General features: G+C 48.5%; 1 protein-coding gene across 2 annotated transcripts in view; it reads right to left on the bottom strand.

Annotated features, from left to right (window-relative positions):
- LOC137893860 (guanine nucleotide-binding protein G(o) subunit alpha) overlaps nt 1–14,436 on the bottom strand; it is a 42,524-nt gene extending 28,088 nt beyond the window's left edge. For both annotated transcript variants that reach the window (XM_068739307.1, XM_068739306.1), the window contains exons 1-3: nt 14,319–14,436; nt 13,786–13,828; nt 2,844–2,985 (exon numbers count right to left, since the gene is read on the bottom strand). In XM_068739307.1, coding sequence (XP_068595408.1) covers nt 2,844–2,985; nt 13,786–13,828; nt 14,319–14,436 — 303 coding nt within the window. The remainder of the gene's footprint in view (nt 1–2,843; nt 2,986–13,785; nt 13,829–14,318) is intronic.
- Between the last annotated feature and the right edge of the window lie 722 nt (nt 14,437–15,158).

Raw genomic sequence — 15,158 nt, 5'->3', positions numbered from 1 at the left:
AGCTCTGGATTAAAAACGAAGAGACTGGATTAAAAAACAAGAGCCCTGGATTAAAAACAAGAGCTCTGGATTAAAAACAAGAACCCTGGTTTAAAAACAAGAGCTCTGGATTAAAAAACAAGAGCCCTGGATTAAAAATGAAGAGACTGGATTAAAAAACAAGAGCCCTGGATTAAAAACAAGAGCTCTGGATTAAAAAACAAGAGCTCTGGATTAAAAACCAAGAGCCCTGGATTAAAAAGAACCTGGATTGCATGGTGGTCGATGGTGGCGCAGTGGTCGAGAGGGTCGTCCTACGATCGAGAGGTTGGCGGTTCGATTCCCGGCTCAGGGAATGTGTGTTGTTGTGCGACCAGCAGCAGACTACAGTTAGAAAGTGTAACTGCTGACAAATCAAAAAAAAAAAAAATGTTGAGTTTGGGGGGGACAGAGGCGAAGGGAACCTGAGACGCGTCGTTCTCAGTACAGGTTGCATTCCTTAATGAGCAACGGGAACGCTATCATCAGAGGGGCGTTGTTCACACACCCACCCACACACACACACAGCAGCAACCTGTCTGTCTCGTTTCCACCTCCTGCCTGTATCCCCCCCTCAGACTATCTATCCCTTCCCCATCCTTCATCGGTCCATTTAGTCCACCTACACCCCCCCCCCCCCCCCCCCCTCTCCATTGAGACGTCAAGTGTTTTTCTCATGTCAGTTGTGTGTGTGTGTGCTGATGTCGGGCAGCAGCTGTGTCCTTCATTTATTTCTCTTCATTAGTGCTTCTGTCTGAAAGGCGTGCGTCCATTGCCACGGTAACGAGTGAGGACGCAGGAAGAGAGAAACGAGGGCTGAGGATCAGCTCATCTGTCGAGCTCTGAGTCGATCACGGAGCTGCAATGAGACGTAAATGAATCTGCTGTGCTGGGATCAAACTCTGTGTCCACTTTGTGTGTGCGTGAGTGAGTGTGTGTGTGTGTGCGTGTGTGTGTGTGCATGTGTGTGTGTGTGTCTACTCGACCTACAAATGAATTTATTAGTCCAAGCCGGTCCACCGACATTGAACAAACGAGACTGAGCATGCATGCGCATACATAATGTCATTTTTGTACTTTGGCCGGAAGTATTTTTTGCACGAATTGAAGCAATTAGTGCACTGAAAAATGGTGCACAAGGCCAGTACAACAGTGATGTGCACACACACACACACACACACAGCAAGAATCTTCAGATCACCTGATGGGATTCAGAGCGTGCACATTCCTTCTATAATCCTATTGGACTTAAAACTCCCCCACACAAGCATCATGCTAATATCATGTGAAGGTGCATCCCAAATGAGGGGGGGGGGGGGGGGGGGATCCTCATCAATTAACTTTCCATTGAGGTCGGATGAATGAAGAGGACATGCGAAACAGGAAGAGCACTGCTCATGGGCACTGGTCAGTCAGTCAGTGTTGTCCCAGCTGGAGGCGGGCCTTCTTCTGTCGTCCAGAACCTCCTCCTGCAACCCACCTCCATAAAATGGCTCCTCCTGGGTTTTACTTTCCTTCCCTAGGGCTCAGTTTTCTTCATCCTCGATTTCTCCATCCCGTCTGGCTTGCAGGTCTAGCTAGTTTACTGAACGATGCTGCTGGGGTCAGACTCTTTAGGCTCTTAGAGGTCTAATTCAAACCGGGACGTCTGTAATTGCTAGAATCATGTGATTGCGTGGCGTGAGTCCGGGACCAGGGCAGGAGTTGCTGGTGCAACACTTCACTGAGTCTTGGCGCTCCTCACGTTCCTAATTAGCCTCCCAGCATTGCTTTGTGTTGCGATCTGAGGTTCTTCTGTGGATTAGATTCATTGTCCTCCATCAGCCAATCACACGTTGTGTGTTTGGGACTCACTGAGACTGGCATGAAGGAATGTTGCCCCAAGTGGGGCAGTTCGTTGGCAGCCTTCCCTATGAGCTCCCGGATCCATGCGAATGCCCAAGAGCAGACATTCATGAGCGGTCAACGTCAAACTTAGTCCTCACATTGGCTCACATTAGCAACTAAAGCTATAAGGCTAACTGGTGATGCAACATTGTTGATCGGTTGTGAACGTCAAGCTGCCAACGCTAGCATCCGTGCTCTCAGATAAACACCTTCAACCTGAGCATGACGGTAACACTCGTTCCAGACACGGGGAGAACCCGGAGATCTTCCTCCTCCAGCTGGTTCCAGTTCAAAACGTTCATGAGGATGACGAAGACGGCGAGCGTTACCCACGAGCGGCCTTTGGACCCTGAGCTTCCTGTGAGTATGCGCCGTTCAGAGCGTCTATGCTGCAGCTCTTGCAGGTGTTTTGCTGGATACATGATGCATTGACCATTTCCTGGACGCGTTTGACGAACCAGTCGCTCTTGGCACGCGTGAGTATTTGATCTTCCTCTCACACACAACGGTCTGTCCATTTGCTCTGAACTGTGGGCGGAGCGTTTAGCGATCTGCTGCAGAGACAAACAGCAACACCGACTCTGTGACGACGGCTAACAATGCTTTCCGCCTACAGTGTGATGCATGCTGGGTGGGCGAATTCAAACTCCCTGTCGTTACAGTCGCCCAACAACGGTAACGTGATTCCCGCTCAACGCCTGTGCAAAGACGTTTTCCTTTTCGTTTCGCTGCTGCTTACGCTGACGGACGGACACGGGGGGTGTCTCTCCCAGAGCGCCGCCGATGGCTACTCGGAGCCATCGAAGAGTCGTTCCTTCACAGTTCTATGCCTCCAATGCTACACGAGTGATGCTAGTGCTAGCTAGAGCATGTCGCTATTGCTACGGCATTCCTGCCTGGAGTTTTGGGAGTGTGTGCATCAGAGGACGAGTGCTGACCTTCCTCTCTTTGTCTCCATACTCCAGGCCCAGTGTGTCCATCGCACGGACAATGGCGGCCAGCGATTGGATGGTGTTGCTGAAAACGACAGGCTTGTACTGCTTTACGTCATCGCCGGAGAAACCATCCTCGTGGATGATCCTAAGAGTAGAGAAACACAAACGCATTAGTCAGTGGACACACACACACACGCACACACACACACACACACACACACACTCTGTGTACGGTGCAGATAAATCAATAGACAGTTGGGTCCAAAGGAGGAAGACGCAGACCGTCGGTGGCTGAGGGCGACACAAAGGAAAGAGCATGCAGGAATGGAGGGGACGCTCTATAGCCGCTAGGCTAAGCTGACATTTAGCCACTCACGGCTAGCAGTAGCCCTTTCTGCTCGTTTAAATGTCACGCTGCCTTTCACTGGAGCTGACACACAGACAGGCTGAAGGTCAGACAGACAGGCAGAAAGACTGCACAGGAGGACACGTCACATCAGAGAGAATATAGACAGAGGGGCGGCTGAGAACAGACAGGCAGGCAGACAGCGTCCCTCATTTCTGTCTCAAACAGATGCTGCAGGACAGCGTCCCTCATTTCTGTCTCAAACAGATGCTGCAGGACAGCGTCCCTCATTTCTGTCTCAAACAGATGCTGCAGGACAGCGTCCCTCATTTCTGTCTCAAAAAGATGCTGCAGGACAGCGTCCATCATTTCTGTCTCAAACAGATGCTGCAGGACAGCGTCCCTCATTTCTGTCTCAAACAGATGCTGCAGGACAGCGTCCCTCATTTCTGTCTCAAACAGATGCTGCAGGACAGCGTCCCTCATTTCTGTCTCAAAAAGATGCTGCAGGACAGCGTCCATCATTTCTGTCTCAAACAGATGCTGCAGGACAGCGTCCCTCATTTCTGTCTCAAACAGATGCTGCAGGACAGCGTCCCTCATTTCTGTCTCAGACAGATGCTGCAGGACAGCGTCCCTCATTCCTGTCTCAAACAGATGCTGCAGGACAGCGTCAATCTTTTCTGTCTCAAACAGATGCTGCAGGACAGCGTCCCACTTTAATGTCTCAAACAGATGCTGCAGGACAGCGTCCCTCATTTCTGTCTCAAACAGATGCTGCAGGACAGCGTCCCTCATTTCTGTCTCAAACAGATGCTGCAGGACAGCGTCCCTCATTTCTGTCTAAAACAGATGCTGCAGGACAGCGTCCCTCATTTCTGTCTCAATCAGATGCTGCAGGACAGCGTCCCTCATTTCTGTCTCAAACAGATGCTGCAGGACAGCGTCCCTCATTTCTGTCTCTAACAGATGCTGCAGGACAGCGTCCCTCTTTTCTGTCTCAAACAGATGCTGCAGGACAGCGTCCCTCATTTCTGTCTCAAACAGATGCTGCAGGACAGCGTCCCTCATTTCTGTCTCAAACAGATGCTGCAGGACAGCGTCCCTCATTTCTGTCTCAAACAGCTCTGTCAGAAATGCTCTAATGCAGTGTGTGGAAGCTTTTGCTTCCACACACTGCATTCACACACTGCATTAACACTCACACACTGCATTCATACACACACACTGCATTCACACGCACACACTGCATTCACACACACACACTGCATTCACACGCACACACTGCATTCACACGCACACACTGCATTCACACACACACACTGCATTCACACACACACACACTGCAGCAGCTGTCCTACTGGGCTGCACAAGGCGAAGAACGGGCAGACATTCTGAATACTGTCAGCTCGCACGTTGTCTTAACAGCCGTTAAGTTATCACCCTCGACGGCATGTATTACACGTCTCTACATCACACCTACTCATGTCACACACACACACACACACACACACACACGGTCCTCTGTGATTGGCTCTTTATCACTCCATCGTTCATCCACTCACGTTGTCCTCATTGTTGGCAGAGCACTGAGTCATGACAAAGTGCACAATGTCCATCTCCTGTCAACACCGCCGGACAGAGTTACTTACTGTGCACCAGAGTGTGTGTGTGTGTGTGTGTGTGTGTGCACCAGAGTGTCTTTGTAAGCAGAGAGTCAGAGGGTGTGAGCGAAGGAGAAACAGGGGTTACAAATGTGGTGGCGATAATCTGAGAGAAGCTATAAATAACAAACGTAATAAAGCCCACATCCTGAAACGCACGCACACACACACGCACACACACACACACACACACACACGCACACACACACACACGGTAATTTCCTACTAGGATGAAGTTCACTTTCTTTAATTTCACCAACAGCCCCGCCCACCACACCTTTCTAGTCTGACTGACGACTCAAAGCTCTTTACATCAGGGGTCCGCCGGGCCGCGGCCCAGTACCGGTCCGTGAGGCATTTGTTACCGGGCCGCAAAGAAAGAACAACTAATGTATACAATTTCCGTTGTATCGATTATTAGCGTCAAAAAGGTGTTTTATTTTGAAAAACGACCGGATTTTCTCCAACGTAACATTCGCCTCTTGATACGTTGCTAAAAAAAACAGCCGTGAACTCGTGAAAATTAATAAAAAGAAACAAAAGTCTTTGGGGAGCGTCTTTGCTAAGGAGAAAAGTCCTACTGAGGAGGAAGAAGAGGAGGAAGAAGAGGAGGTGATGACCTCCAAGAAGAGAAACCAGGACTAAGACTTAAAACACGTTATCAACAGCTGATTAGCTTTGTTAACGAGCAATGAAGGGTTCAAAACTGCTTCGGCACACAGAGACCAAGAACCCTGATTAAAAACCAAGAATGTGGAATTTATGAAACCAAAAACCATGAAGGACAGAAGCAATTATTGGGACCACAAAAGTCCAGCTCAGCATTCCATCTGGGGAGAACCGGTTTAGTCTGCCTGCCATCATCTCTCAGTCTCCCTGTCCCACCGTCTCCCTGAACGCTCCCCGCCTCCGGTCCTCCTCAGTCTCACCCACTTGCAGCCATTTTTTCCCCCTGGCTCTTCTTCTCGCTCCTGGTTGTTCCTCCCTCCTGCTTCCTTTCTTTCGGATTTGTAATAAATTATTAATTAATAAAAAGCACTTGCGCAGCCTTTCTTGCTTCCCAGTGACTTATTTCTCCAGGGACGCTGGAATGAACACGTGCGCGTGCGCACACACACACACACACACAGACCTGGTACAGCTCAGGGTGATAATTAACGGTTGGTAGCACCAGCTGCAGCTTACAGACACTCATCATGTTTCTCTGATTCTTTCAGCATCACTTTTTCTGGCCGAATGAAGCAGGAAGTCTTTTTGCTGACTGTGACGACGCCTGCCGGGATTCACGGCTGGACGGGGTTAATATAACCCGGGACCAGTGTTGGGAAAGTAACTAGTAACTAGTAACTTAAAGTAATATTACTTTTTACCAGTAACGAGTAGTTTAACGAATTACTTTTTCATTTTGAGTAATAATATTACATTTACTTTTTTTCCAAAAGTAATATATTACTTTTTTCACTCCGACCGGATACGGAAATGATTCGTCCTCGTCTGTTTTTAAGGTTGGTGGCGTAAACTCGATCCGTTCTGTTTGGTGTTGTCTCGGAGGCAGACTGTCTCTCCGTTAGAATCAAAACATCAGCCCTAGTGCGGTATGTCTCCGCCCTTCAGAGTGGGACCCGTTGATTGATTGGCTAACAGTACGACGGACAGAAGCGACAGCCAATCAGATCGCTGGACAACCAAAATGTTTAAATGGGGACCGTATTAATTTAGCAGTGAAATCACGACCTGGATTAAAAAGGGCACAAAAGGCATAAACTAGTCGCTGAGTTTAAGTGTTACCAAATGTTTGTTCTATGGTTAGTTAGACAGTCACCAGGGCTGCATGCAAAGACAAAGATTAAACTAGTGAGAAATAAAATCTAAAAGACACAATTAGTGCACTTTATCCACAGAATACGGGTCTAATTTATACTGACTGATACAGGTGATGACGCGTCCAGTCAGGATGTAGGACAGAAGGAGATAGGGACATGTAGAGACAGGCTGTCCCAGATACAGGGCAGAAATGTAATTATTCGGCTTCCCTGTTCTCCCGTGTCAATATTCATTACTTTGAGGGATTTATAGCGAGGAAATCTCAGTCGTCAGGCGGAAACAGGAAGCTTCCGTCAGAACAGAGCGACAACGCACAGGTTATTTGCGTGTTTTCATTTTCTATCTTCTCAAATGTAATTACATTTAAATGATCACATTTGTTACTTGATTTTATTTTGTCGTTCAAATCGATCAGTTCCACATGAACGTAAAACATCGCTTTTAGTGTTGATGAATGTGTTTTCTTTGTATTGGCTGATGCTTCTGGCCCAGCCACATCATCATCATCATCATCATCATCACCCTCATCGTCAGCTGACCTCAGATTAGCTGAGTGTGGTCACTGTAACAAGACTCCTTTGTCTGATATCAAAGCTGCCAAATGCATTCAACACAAAATAAAACTCACTCGCACAACCGCATGGACAGATACACACACACAGACACACAACTTCCTCCCACAAAAGACGATTGTTTTTATAGGAAGCAGGATTAGTATCACACGCACACACGCACACACACACTAGACAGAAATGGCTGACAGTAAAAAAGAATCAGAGGAGGAGAACAGAAAATGTACTCTATTCAGAATGTCTGATGTGTCGCCATGGAGCTGCAATAGTTGATAAATCAATGGTCTGATCAAAACAAATTATATAGATAATTGATCAAAAGGTCAATGCCCGGCCTCTCTCATAGTGTTGGACTGTTTGACAGGAGACAGCCACGTTGGACGTGTGAAATGTGCAGGTTCAGGATATGTTGCAGACTAAATGACGAATCACAGCTACAAGGGAAAGATTCATCAATAAATACATGAATAGAAAACAAAAATAAAGTCAATGAATGCAGTTTAGTCAGTGTCAGACGTTCCATTGTTGGTCACTTGAGCCTCAGAGAACTTCACACAGAGCTTCAGAGAACTTCACACAGAGCTTCAGAGACTTTCATAGATAGCTTCATAGAGCTTCACAGTGTCACAGAGAGCTTCATAGAGCTTCACAGAGACTTTCATAGATAGCTTCATAGAGCTTCACAGAGAGCTTCACAGAGAACTTCAGAGAGCTTCAGAGACTTTCATAGATAGCTTCATAGAGCTTCACAGAGAGCTTCATAGAGCTTCACAGAGAGCTTCACAGAACTTCACAGAGAGCTTCATAGAGCTTCATAGAACTTCACAGAGAGCTTCACAGAGCGCTTCACAGAGAGCTTCATAGAGATTCACAGAACTTCAGAAAGCTTCATAGAGGTTCACAGAGCTTCACAGAGCTTCACAGAGAGCTTCATAGAGCTTCACAGAGCTTCACAGAGAGCTTCACAGAGCTTCACAGAACTTCACAGAGAGCTTCATAGAACTTCACAGAGAGCTTCACAGAGAGCTTCATAGAGATTCACAGAACTTCAGAGAGCTTCACAGAGAGCTTCATAGAGCTTCACAGAACTTCACAGAGAGCTTCATAGAGCTTCACAGAACTTCACAGAGAGCTTCTGTTATTGGACTTCCAAGCTAGTCACAGTTCATCCATAAAGAACACAGAAATTTGGGGGTGTGATAGAAACCCCCCTCCCCCCCACCCCACCCTGCATGACTGTGTCAAATTCCATAAACATCGGTCAATAATCAACGGAGATATTTGGGAACAAATCTTGAAGCTCCATTGACTGCAAAGTTACAGAAACATTCAATCCGATCCAGAATCCAGATCTCTTCTGGATCATCACCAGCATTAAATCATCTGTTCCTGGTAAAATTCCCAACAATTCCTGACAATGTCTCAAAGATTGCTTTGGCGTGTTAGCATGGACACAGACGAGGCAACCAATCGCACCATTCCATTGACCAGCACGCCCATAGGCACCTTTTCCCGATGGATGGCTAGCTTGCTGAAGGACTGTTTTAGACAGCAGTTACAGACTGTGTCAGTGCACAGCCCACATCCACGCTTTCTATTCCACTTTCTCTCCGTGTGTCTGAGCATCCCTGGAAAAGGAAGGCTAATACTTAGCAAGGAGAGCAGAGTCCAGGAGAGAAGTCATGGCACTCTGTCCTCTACAGACTCATCCTCGTCTGCTTTTGTCACTTCCTCCAGCCTGCTTAATAAGTGAGAATATGTTCTTTCACTTGCCAGTCTCTCTCGCTCCTCTTATCCCCCAACCACATTTACACTGATCCTGCCTTTACCCTCTTCTCTCCTCTCCTGTTTCTTTTCACATCAATTGAATTGTCCTACTTGCGGTCTCCCTGTCACTCGTTGTTCCCTTCTCACTTCATTCTTAATCAATCCTCTCCATTCTAACTTCCAGGCTGCTATCCTCTTTCTTCCTATTATTTTCTTCATTTAAACACCCAGCTTCTATAAACCCACCATTAACCTCTCCCCCTCTTCCAATCTGCACCAAAACGCCAACCTCTTCCTCCCTTCTTCCCTTTCATTCTCCTCTTCTGAGGCTTAAACTTAATTATCTCCTGCTCTAGAGAGGCCACACACTCAGAGTGGGAAAAGCCTGTGGGATTGGGAAGCAATGCAGCCGCGAGGGAGGGACAACGTTTGTTCTCCCTTCAGCCAGTCGCCTCCGATCATGTCAGTGATCGGAGGCACAAACACACATACAATGTAAAAGATATGCATAGTCTGCATCCAGAAATCTTGTTTCTGTACGAGACTGTTCAAAATTCGCTATAGACTATGAGAGAAAGGCCACCTTGATTGCTGCTATTCATCACCTATAAACTGCATTAATCCAATCACGTCCATTTGCAGTTTATACCGTTTTGTGTGGGTTACAGACTGTTAATGATTGAAAGAGATATTACCTTGAGATGTAATCAGGTATGAAAATGTGTCCTCTAGCTATCAGCCAGAGCAGATAAGTCATAACGTCTCACTGTAGCCTCTGTAGCCAGAGCTGCACTGTGTCAATGCAAATGAATGGAGTTCATTTAAAGGGAGTTCCAGTTGAACAAATAAAATGTCAGGGTCAAGATAGTCTGACCTTTGGTTATTGACAAGGATAAAAATATTACTATAGATGGCATCTCCCCGTGTCTTTCAAGCATCAGTTGAAGCTGAAGTCAGGCCCTTGATGGCATTGTTAAAGTAATTTTTCGGAAATGCTTGGCCCATTATTAAGCCCCCTGGGTAGCTTTGTAGACTGTTTTTATTACACACAGAAAATATAATTAATCAGAGTTATTTATTAATGCACTATAACAAGGCTCTGAGCTTGAATGATGACTTGAATTGAACTATAATAGTCTGTCCAGATGGTATTGTATTATTTTATTTCAATAAATTATTCTCTTGTGAAATACGATTGTGGCTTCTTAGACCACGGCCCTTAAAGAACTGAACCGGAATTAGAATCAGAAATGTTCATATCAAAGATGCCTGAACCAAGTTCGAGATTTATTAATCACTTGGGTATTTATAATTTGGAGTTTGAGGTCGATGAATCCAGACTTCTATCGGGTTTCTATATTATATTTTCATTATTTTCCACATGTTGATCATAATGCTGAAATCCCTTATCGTGACAACAACCTTCAAAAATCCACGATTGTCCGGCGTCTACCAGAAGCTCTCATCGTCTCGTCCCAGCGGGCTCGCCAGTGGACACGTTCCGCTCAGTTATACGGGAGTGTCTCTGCTTTACCTGATTTCTCTCACGCACGATTAGCACAGCTGGACAGGACGGTTCGCCAGCCTGGCGGAGGGAGGACCTTTGCACGCGTCTAAACACACAAGTGCACTCGGGCCCCATAAACAGATGGTGTGATACACAACGCCATGCACGTTGTTCACACACGATCAGGCCCCTGGTGCCGGCCCAATGTGTATACGCACACACACACACACACACACACACACACAGTCATTCACACGCTCTACATCCTTTTCTTTTACAATCCACTTTTCCTTCACAGTCATGAGTTTTCTCCTCGTGTTCCTTGTCTTATAAATCTGGTTCTGTTATTGTTCTGTGGATTCACACCCTGATGTAGCACTCATCCATAAAACTTTAATCCACGCTCAGTTTTATGTCTCCCACTCGCACACACACACACACACACACACACACACACACACACACACAGGTGCACCTGTGCTCTCCACACAGATATCATCAGTGCTTCGTCAGTGAGTTCATCATCTCCAAAGCCAATAATCAGTGTTTCAAAGGAGGACAAAACGTGTCCTGTCTGGACAACCGAGTACATTTTAGGTCTATTTCTGGGACAACCGGCAGAACAGAGTAAATCTCGCAGTATTGCAGGTGGCCACGGTTGCAGTATTTTTCCACTGTACTGTGCAGAGTGCTAATAGACTCCTGATTTGCTCTCGCTGAGATCGCATGGACAGCTGCAGCACACACCGCAGCTCGATATACTCACGCCATACAACCTAAATCTAATCCACTCATCTCTGTTCCTCTCTGAGGAAGCCCCCCCGCCACACACACACACACACACACACACACACACACCCCAGATGTTAAAAGCACTGTGAAAGAAAGTGCAGGACGGGCTTTCTGCTCCTCAGATGCGGTTCGGTAAATGGCGGCGTGCCTCTGAACGGGAACGCTAGGCCCAGCTAGCAGGGCGCTGTCTAGCTGTTCCCAAGGCAACAGTTAAGAGACGACTTTGCTGCCGTGCCTTGCTTCATAATACTTTTCCCAATAGATAATAATATTGTGGAAGTACATGCTCTGACTAACAGACATGAGATTCAATCAATTTATGTCAAGAAATATTCGACAATAGTAATAATTGCCTCCCATTACATCTGCAATATCGGCATGAACGCGTCCACCGCTGGACTAGCACTAGCCCATATTAGCATGTGGGGCAATGTTTGATTTGCAACAGTTCAGGGCTCCAGGCACAGCTGCGGGGGTTCAGCTTCGTGAACTCTGTGCACATCTTGCTATATCTTCAATGAAGCCACTGGATCCCTCCACAATTGGTGGTGGTGAAGCTACTATTGTAGCCACAGCTGCCCTGGGGTAGATATAGTTACCCTGGGGTAGATATAGCTACCCTGGGGTAGATATAGTTACCCTAGGGTAGTCACAGCTGCCCTGGGGTAGATATAGTTACCCTGGGGTAGATATAGCTACCCTGGGGTAGATATAGTTACCCTAGGGTAGTCACAGCTGCCCTGGGGTAGATATAGTTACCCTGGGGTAGATATAGCAACCATGGTGTAGATATAGCAACCATGGTGTAGTCACAGCTGCCCTGGGGTAGATATAGCTACCCTGGGGTCGTCACAGCTGCCCTGGGGTAGATATAGCAACCATGGGGTAGTCACAGCTGCCCTGGGGTAGATATAGCTACCCTGGGGTCGTCACAGCTGCCCTGGGGTAGATATAGCAACCATGGGGTAGTCACAGCTGCCCTGGGGTAGATATAGCAACCATGGGGTAGATACAGCTGCCCTGGGGTAGCCATGACAAAAGCGAGGCTGCCAATTTGTGCCATCGGCCCTCCTGACCACCACCGACATTCACTCGCTCACTACATTCACACAGGCAATGTTGTTGAAGACTCTTCACCCACAATGTGTGTACACAACACAACACAACAACACAACATGTGTACACACGTGCTGGAGCCGGCAATCGAACCGCCCTCACAATCATAGGACAAGCCGCTCAACCAGCTGCGCCGCCGCCGCCCCTCCTTATGCGATGTGTCGCTATTTGACCACAACCAAAGCCTATTATCGGCTAAAACACCCTCTGTAAAACGAGGGGACTGAAGAAAAGCCACATGCCCCACTGGGATTACAGGCCCGGGGAGTGGGAGGGGCAAACCGGCGAGCGCCACGGTGCAGCCGACATCGAAGAGACATCGAACAGATCCATGAAAGCACAACGCTGTTAGCGCACCAGGCGCCGCTGCACCAACCGGCAGACAGGAAGCCATGTTTGCATAATAAGAGTATAGTAATGATGCAGGAGATACTTAAGGTACAGGACTACATGGCCGTATTTAAGCTCACGTAGTACTTGATTAGCATCCACAGTATACATAGTATACATAGTATACAAGGTTGTATACAGCAACTGGCTGTGGGAATTCTGGCGACCGGACCAAAGTAGCTGCTGCAGCAGAAGCTCAACACTAAGATGCAACGTGTGACGCACAAACAGCCAAGACTCTTATTCATGGACACTTGAGTGTGTCGACTTTTGTGTGTCTACTTTTGTGTCAACTTTTGTGTGTTGTAGAAAAATGCAGTTCTTCCCAAACATGTCTGAATTGGAGTGAAGACTGCCAGCACCTGTGCTGTACCTTCTCGACACCTGCCGTGTGAATGCAGGCTGCCTCTGGATCAGACACCACAGTCATCGGCGTAGAGGAGGACCGGAACGCCGAGGCCGGCTCATCCCACCCTCACAGTATTCCGATTCTAAATGGATTCTGTTTATTAATCAGTCAGACTGACGTGGGCTCGGGTCCCGCCTCAATCCTAAAGCGTTCATCAAGCAGCAAACTGTGAATGCAGAACGGAGAACCATCGATCTCTATACGAGGTGGGGGGGGGGGGGGGGGGGGGCACGTAGCGTAGCGTGGATATCAGATAAATGACAAGGACTGAATCAAGATACAAACTCGTTTTCAGATCAAGCTGTGTATGATATATATAGTGTTTGTGTGTGTGTGAGTGTGTGTGTGTGTGAGTGTGTGAGAGTGTGTGCGTGTGAGAGTGTGTGTGTGTGTGTGTGAGTATGTGTGTGTGTGTGTGAGTGTGAGTGTGAGTGTGTGTGTGTGAGTGTGAGTGCGTGAGTGTATGAGTGTGTTAGTGTGTGTGTGTTAGTGTGTGTGTTTGTGAAAGGACAGAAACGTGCACGATGGAATTATTAGAGCTGCTTATTGGAGACTTACTTCATCTGTTTGACGATGGTGCTCTTCCCTGACTCCCCAGCCCCTGGGGGGGGAGAAGAGACAATAAGACAATGTAAACATGGCAATGAGAGAGGGAGAGAGAGAGAGAGAGAGAGAGAGAGAGAGAGAGAGAGAGAGAGGGAGAGAGAGATAGAGAGAGAGAGAGAGAGAGAGAGAGATAGATAGATAGAGAGAGAGAGAGAGAGAGATAGATAGAAAGTGAGAATCAGCCTCTTAACCCCCCCAAGGTGAATCAGAAGAGCTGCAGCGGGGTGGAGATTAAAAGATGCTGATGGGGGCCCCCCCATCAGCATCCCCGGGCCCCCATCAGCACCGGGGGGGGGGGGGGGGGGGCTCCTACCGAGCAGCAGCACCGGGGGCCCTCTGCCCGGGGGGGCTCTTACCGAGCAGCAGCACCGGGGGCCCTCTGCCCGGGGGGGCTCTTACCGAGCAGCAGCACCGGGGGCCCTCTGCCCGGGGGGGCTCTAACCGAGCAGCAGCACCGGGGGCCCTCTGCCCGGGGGGGCTCTTACCGAGCAGCAGCAGCTTCACGTCCTTGGCCGCCGTCAGCCCGTCCTCCTTGAGGTTCTTCTCGATGGCTTTGCTCCGGTCCAGAGCGGCCCGCTCCTCCGCGCTCAGAGTGCACCCCATGCTGAGAGAGAACAGCTTGATGGCGTCCACGGTACCGGGATCCACGGCAGAAAAACCAAGGGGGGCGGGGGGGGGGAGGGGAGGGGGGGGGCAAAAAAGCTGGGTTCACGGAACCGTGGAAACGCTTGCTTATCCTTTTTGTATTGATCCCCTTCTTTTATCTGCGCTGCGCCTTCGATCCGTCTCTCTCTCTCTCTCTCTCTCTCTCCCTCTCTCTCTCTCTCTCTCTCTCTCCCTCCCTCTCTCTCTCTCTCAAACCGGGACCCGGTGCCGTTAAAGCATTTAAATGGAGGCTCCGCACGGATTGATCCGACGCAGCCACCGCAGCTGCTCAAACGTCGTCCCGGTAAAATCACGGTGCCGGTTCTGTTCCGGTCCAGCCGTCGGTAGCAGAACGTGTCGCTGGGCGGCGGAGAGCAGCGGACCCCCTCCGGTTGGCTCCTCCCGGCGGCGAGCACTCGGTCTGTAAAGCTTCTGCCCCCGCTTGGAACTCCGTGGTTCGCTGGTTCATTCGTTCATTGCAGGATGGTGACGTCAGAGCTGTTAAAGCGTCGTGGAGGCGCGTCTGCCCTTCCAATGGCGCCCCCTGTCGGGAAGTCGGTGTAACGACACGATTCTGTACCATAAAATTAACTTAACCCTTTATTGGCCTTTCAGGACTTCTACTTCAGACGTTTGACCCCCCCCCCCTCGATGACAGATACAAGCCAACACATGCATCA

Source organism: Brachionichthys hirsutus, chromosome 5 (genome assembly GCF_040956055.1).
Source record: "Brachionichthys hirsutus isolate HB-005 chromosome 5, CSIRO-AGI_Bhir_v1, whole genome shotgun sequence".
Classification (NCBI taxonomy): Eukaryota; Metazoa; Chordata; class Actinopteri; order Lophiiformes; family Brachionichthyidae; genus Brachionichthys; species Brachionichthys hirsutus.
The sequence above is the reverse complement of the archived record's forward strand: the minus strand, read 5'-3'. Positions and strand labels throughout refer to the sequence as shown.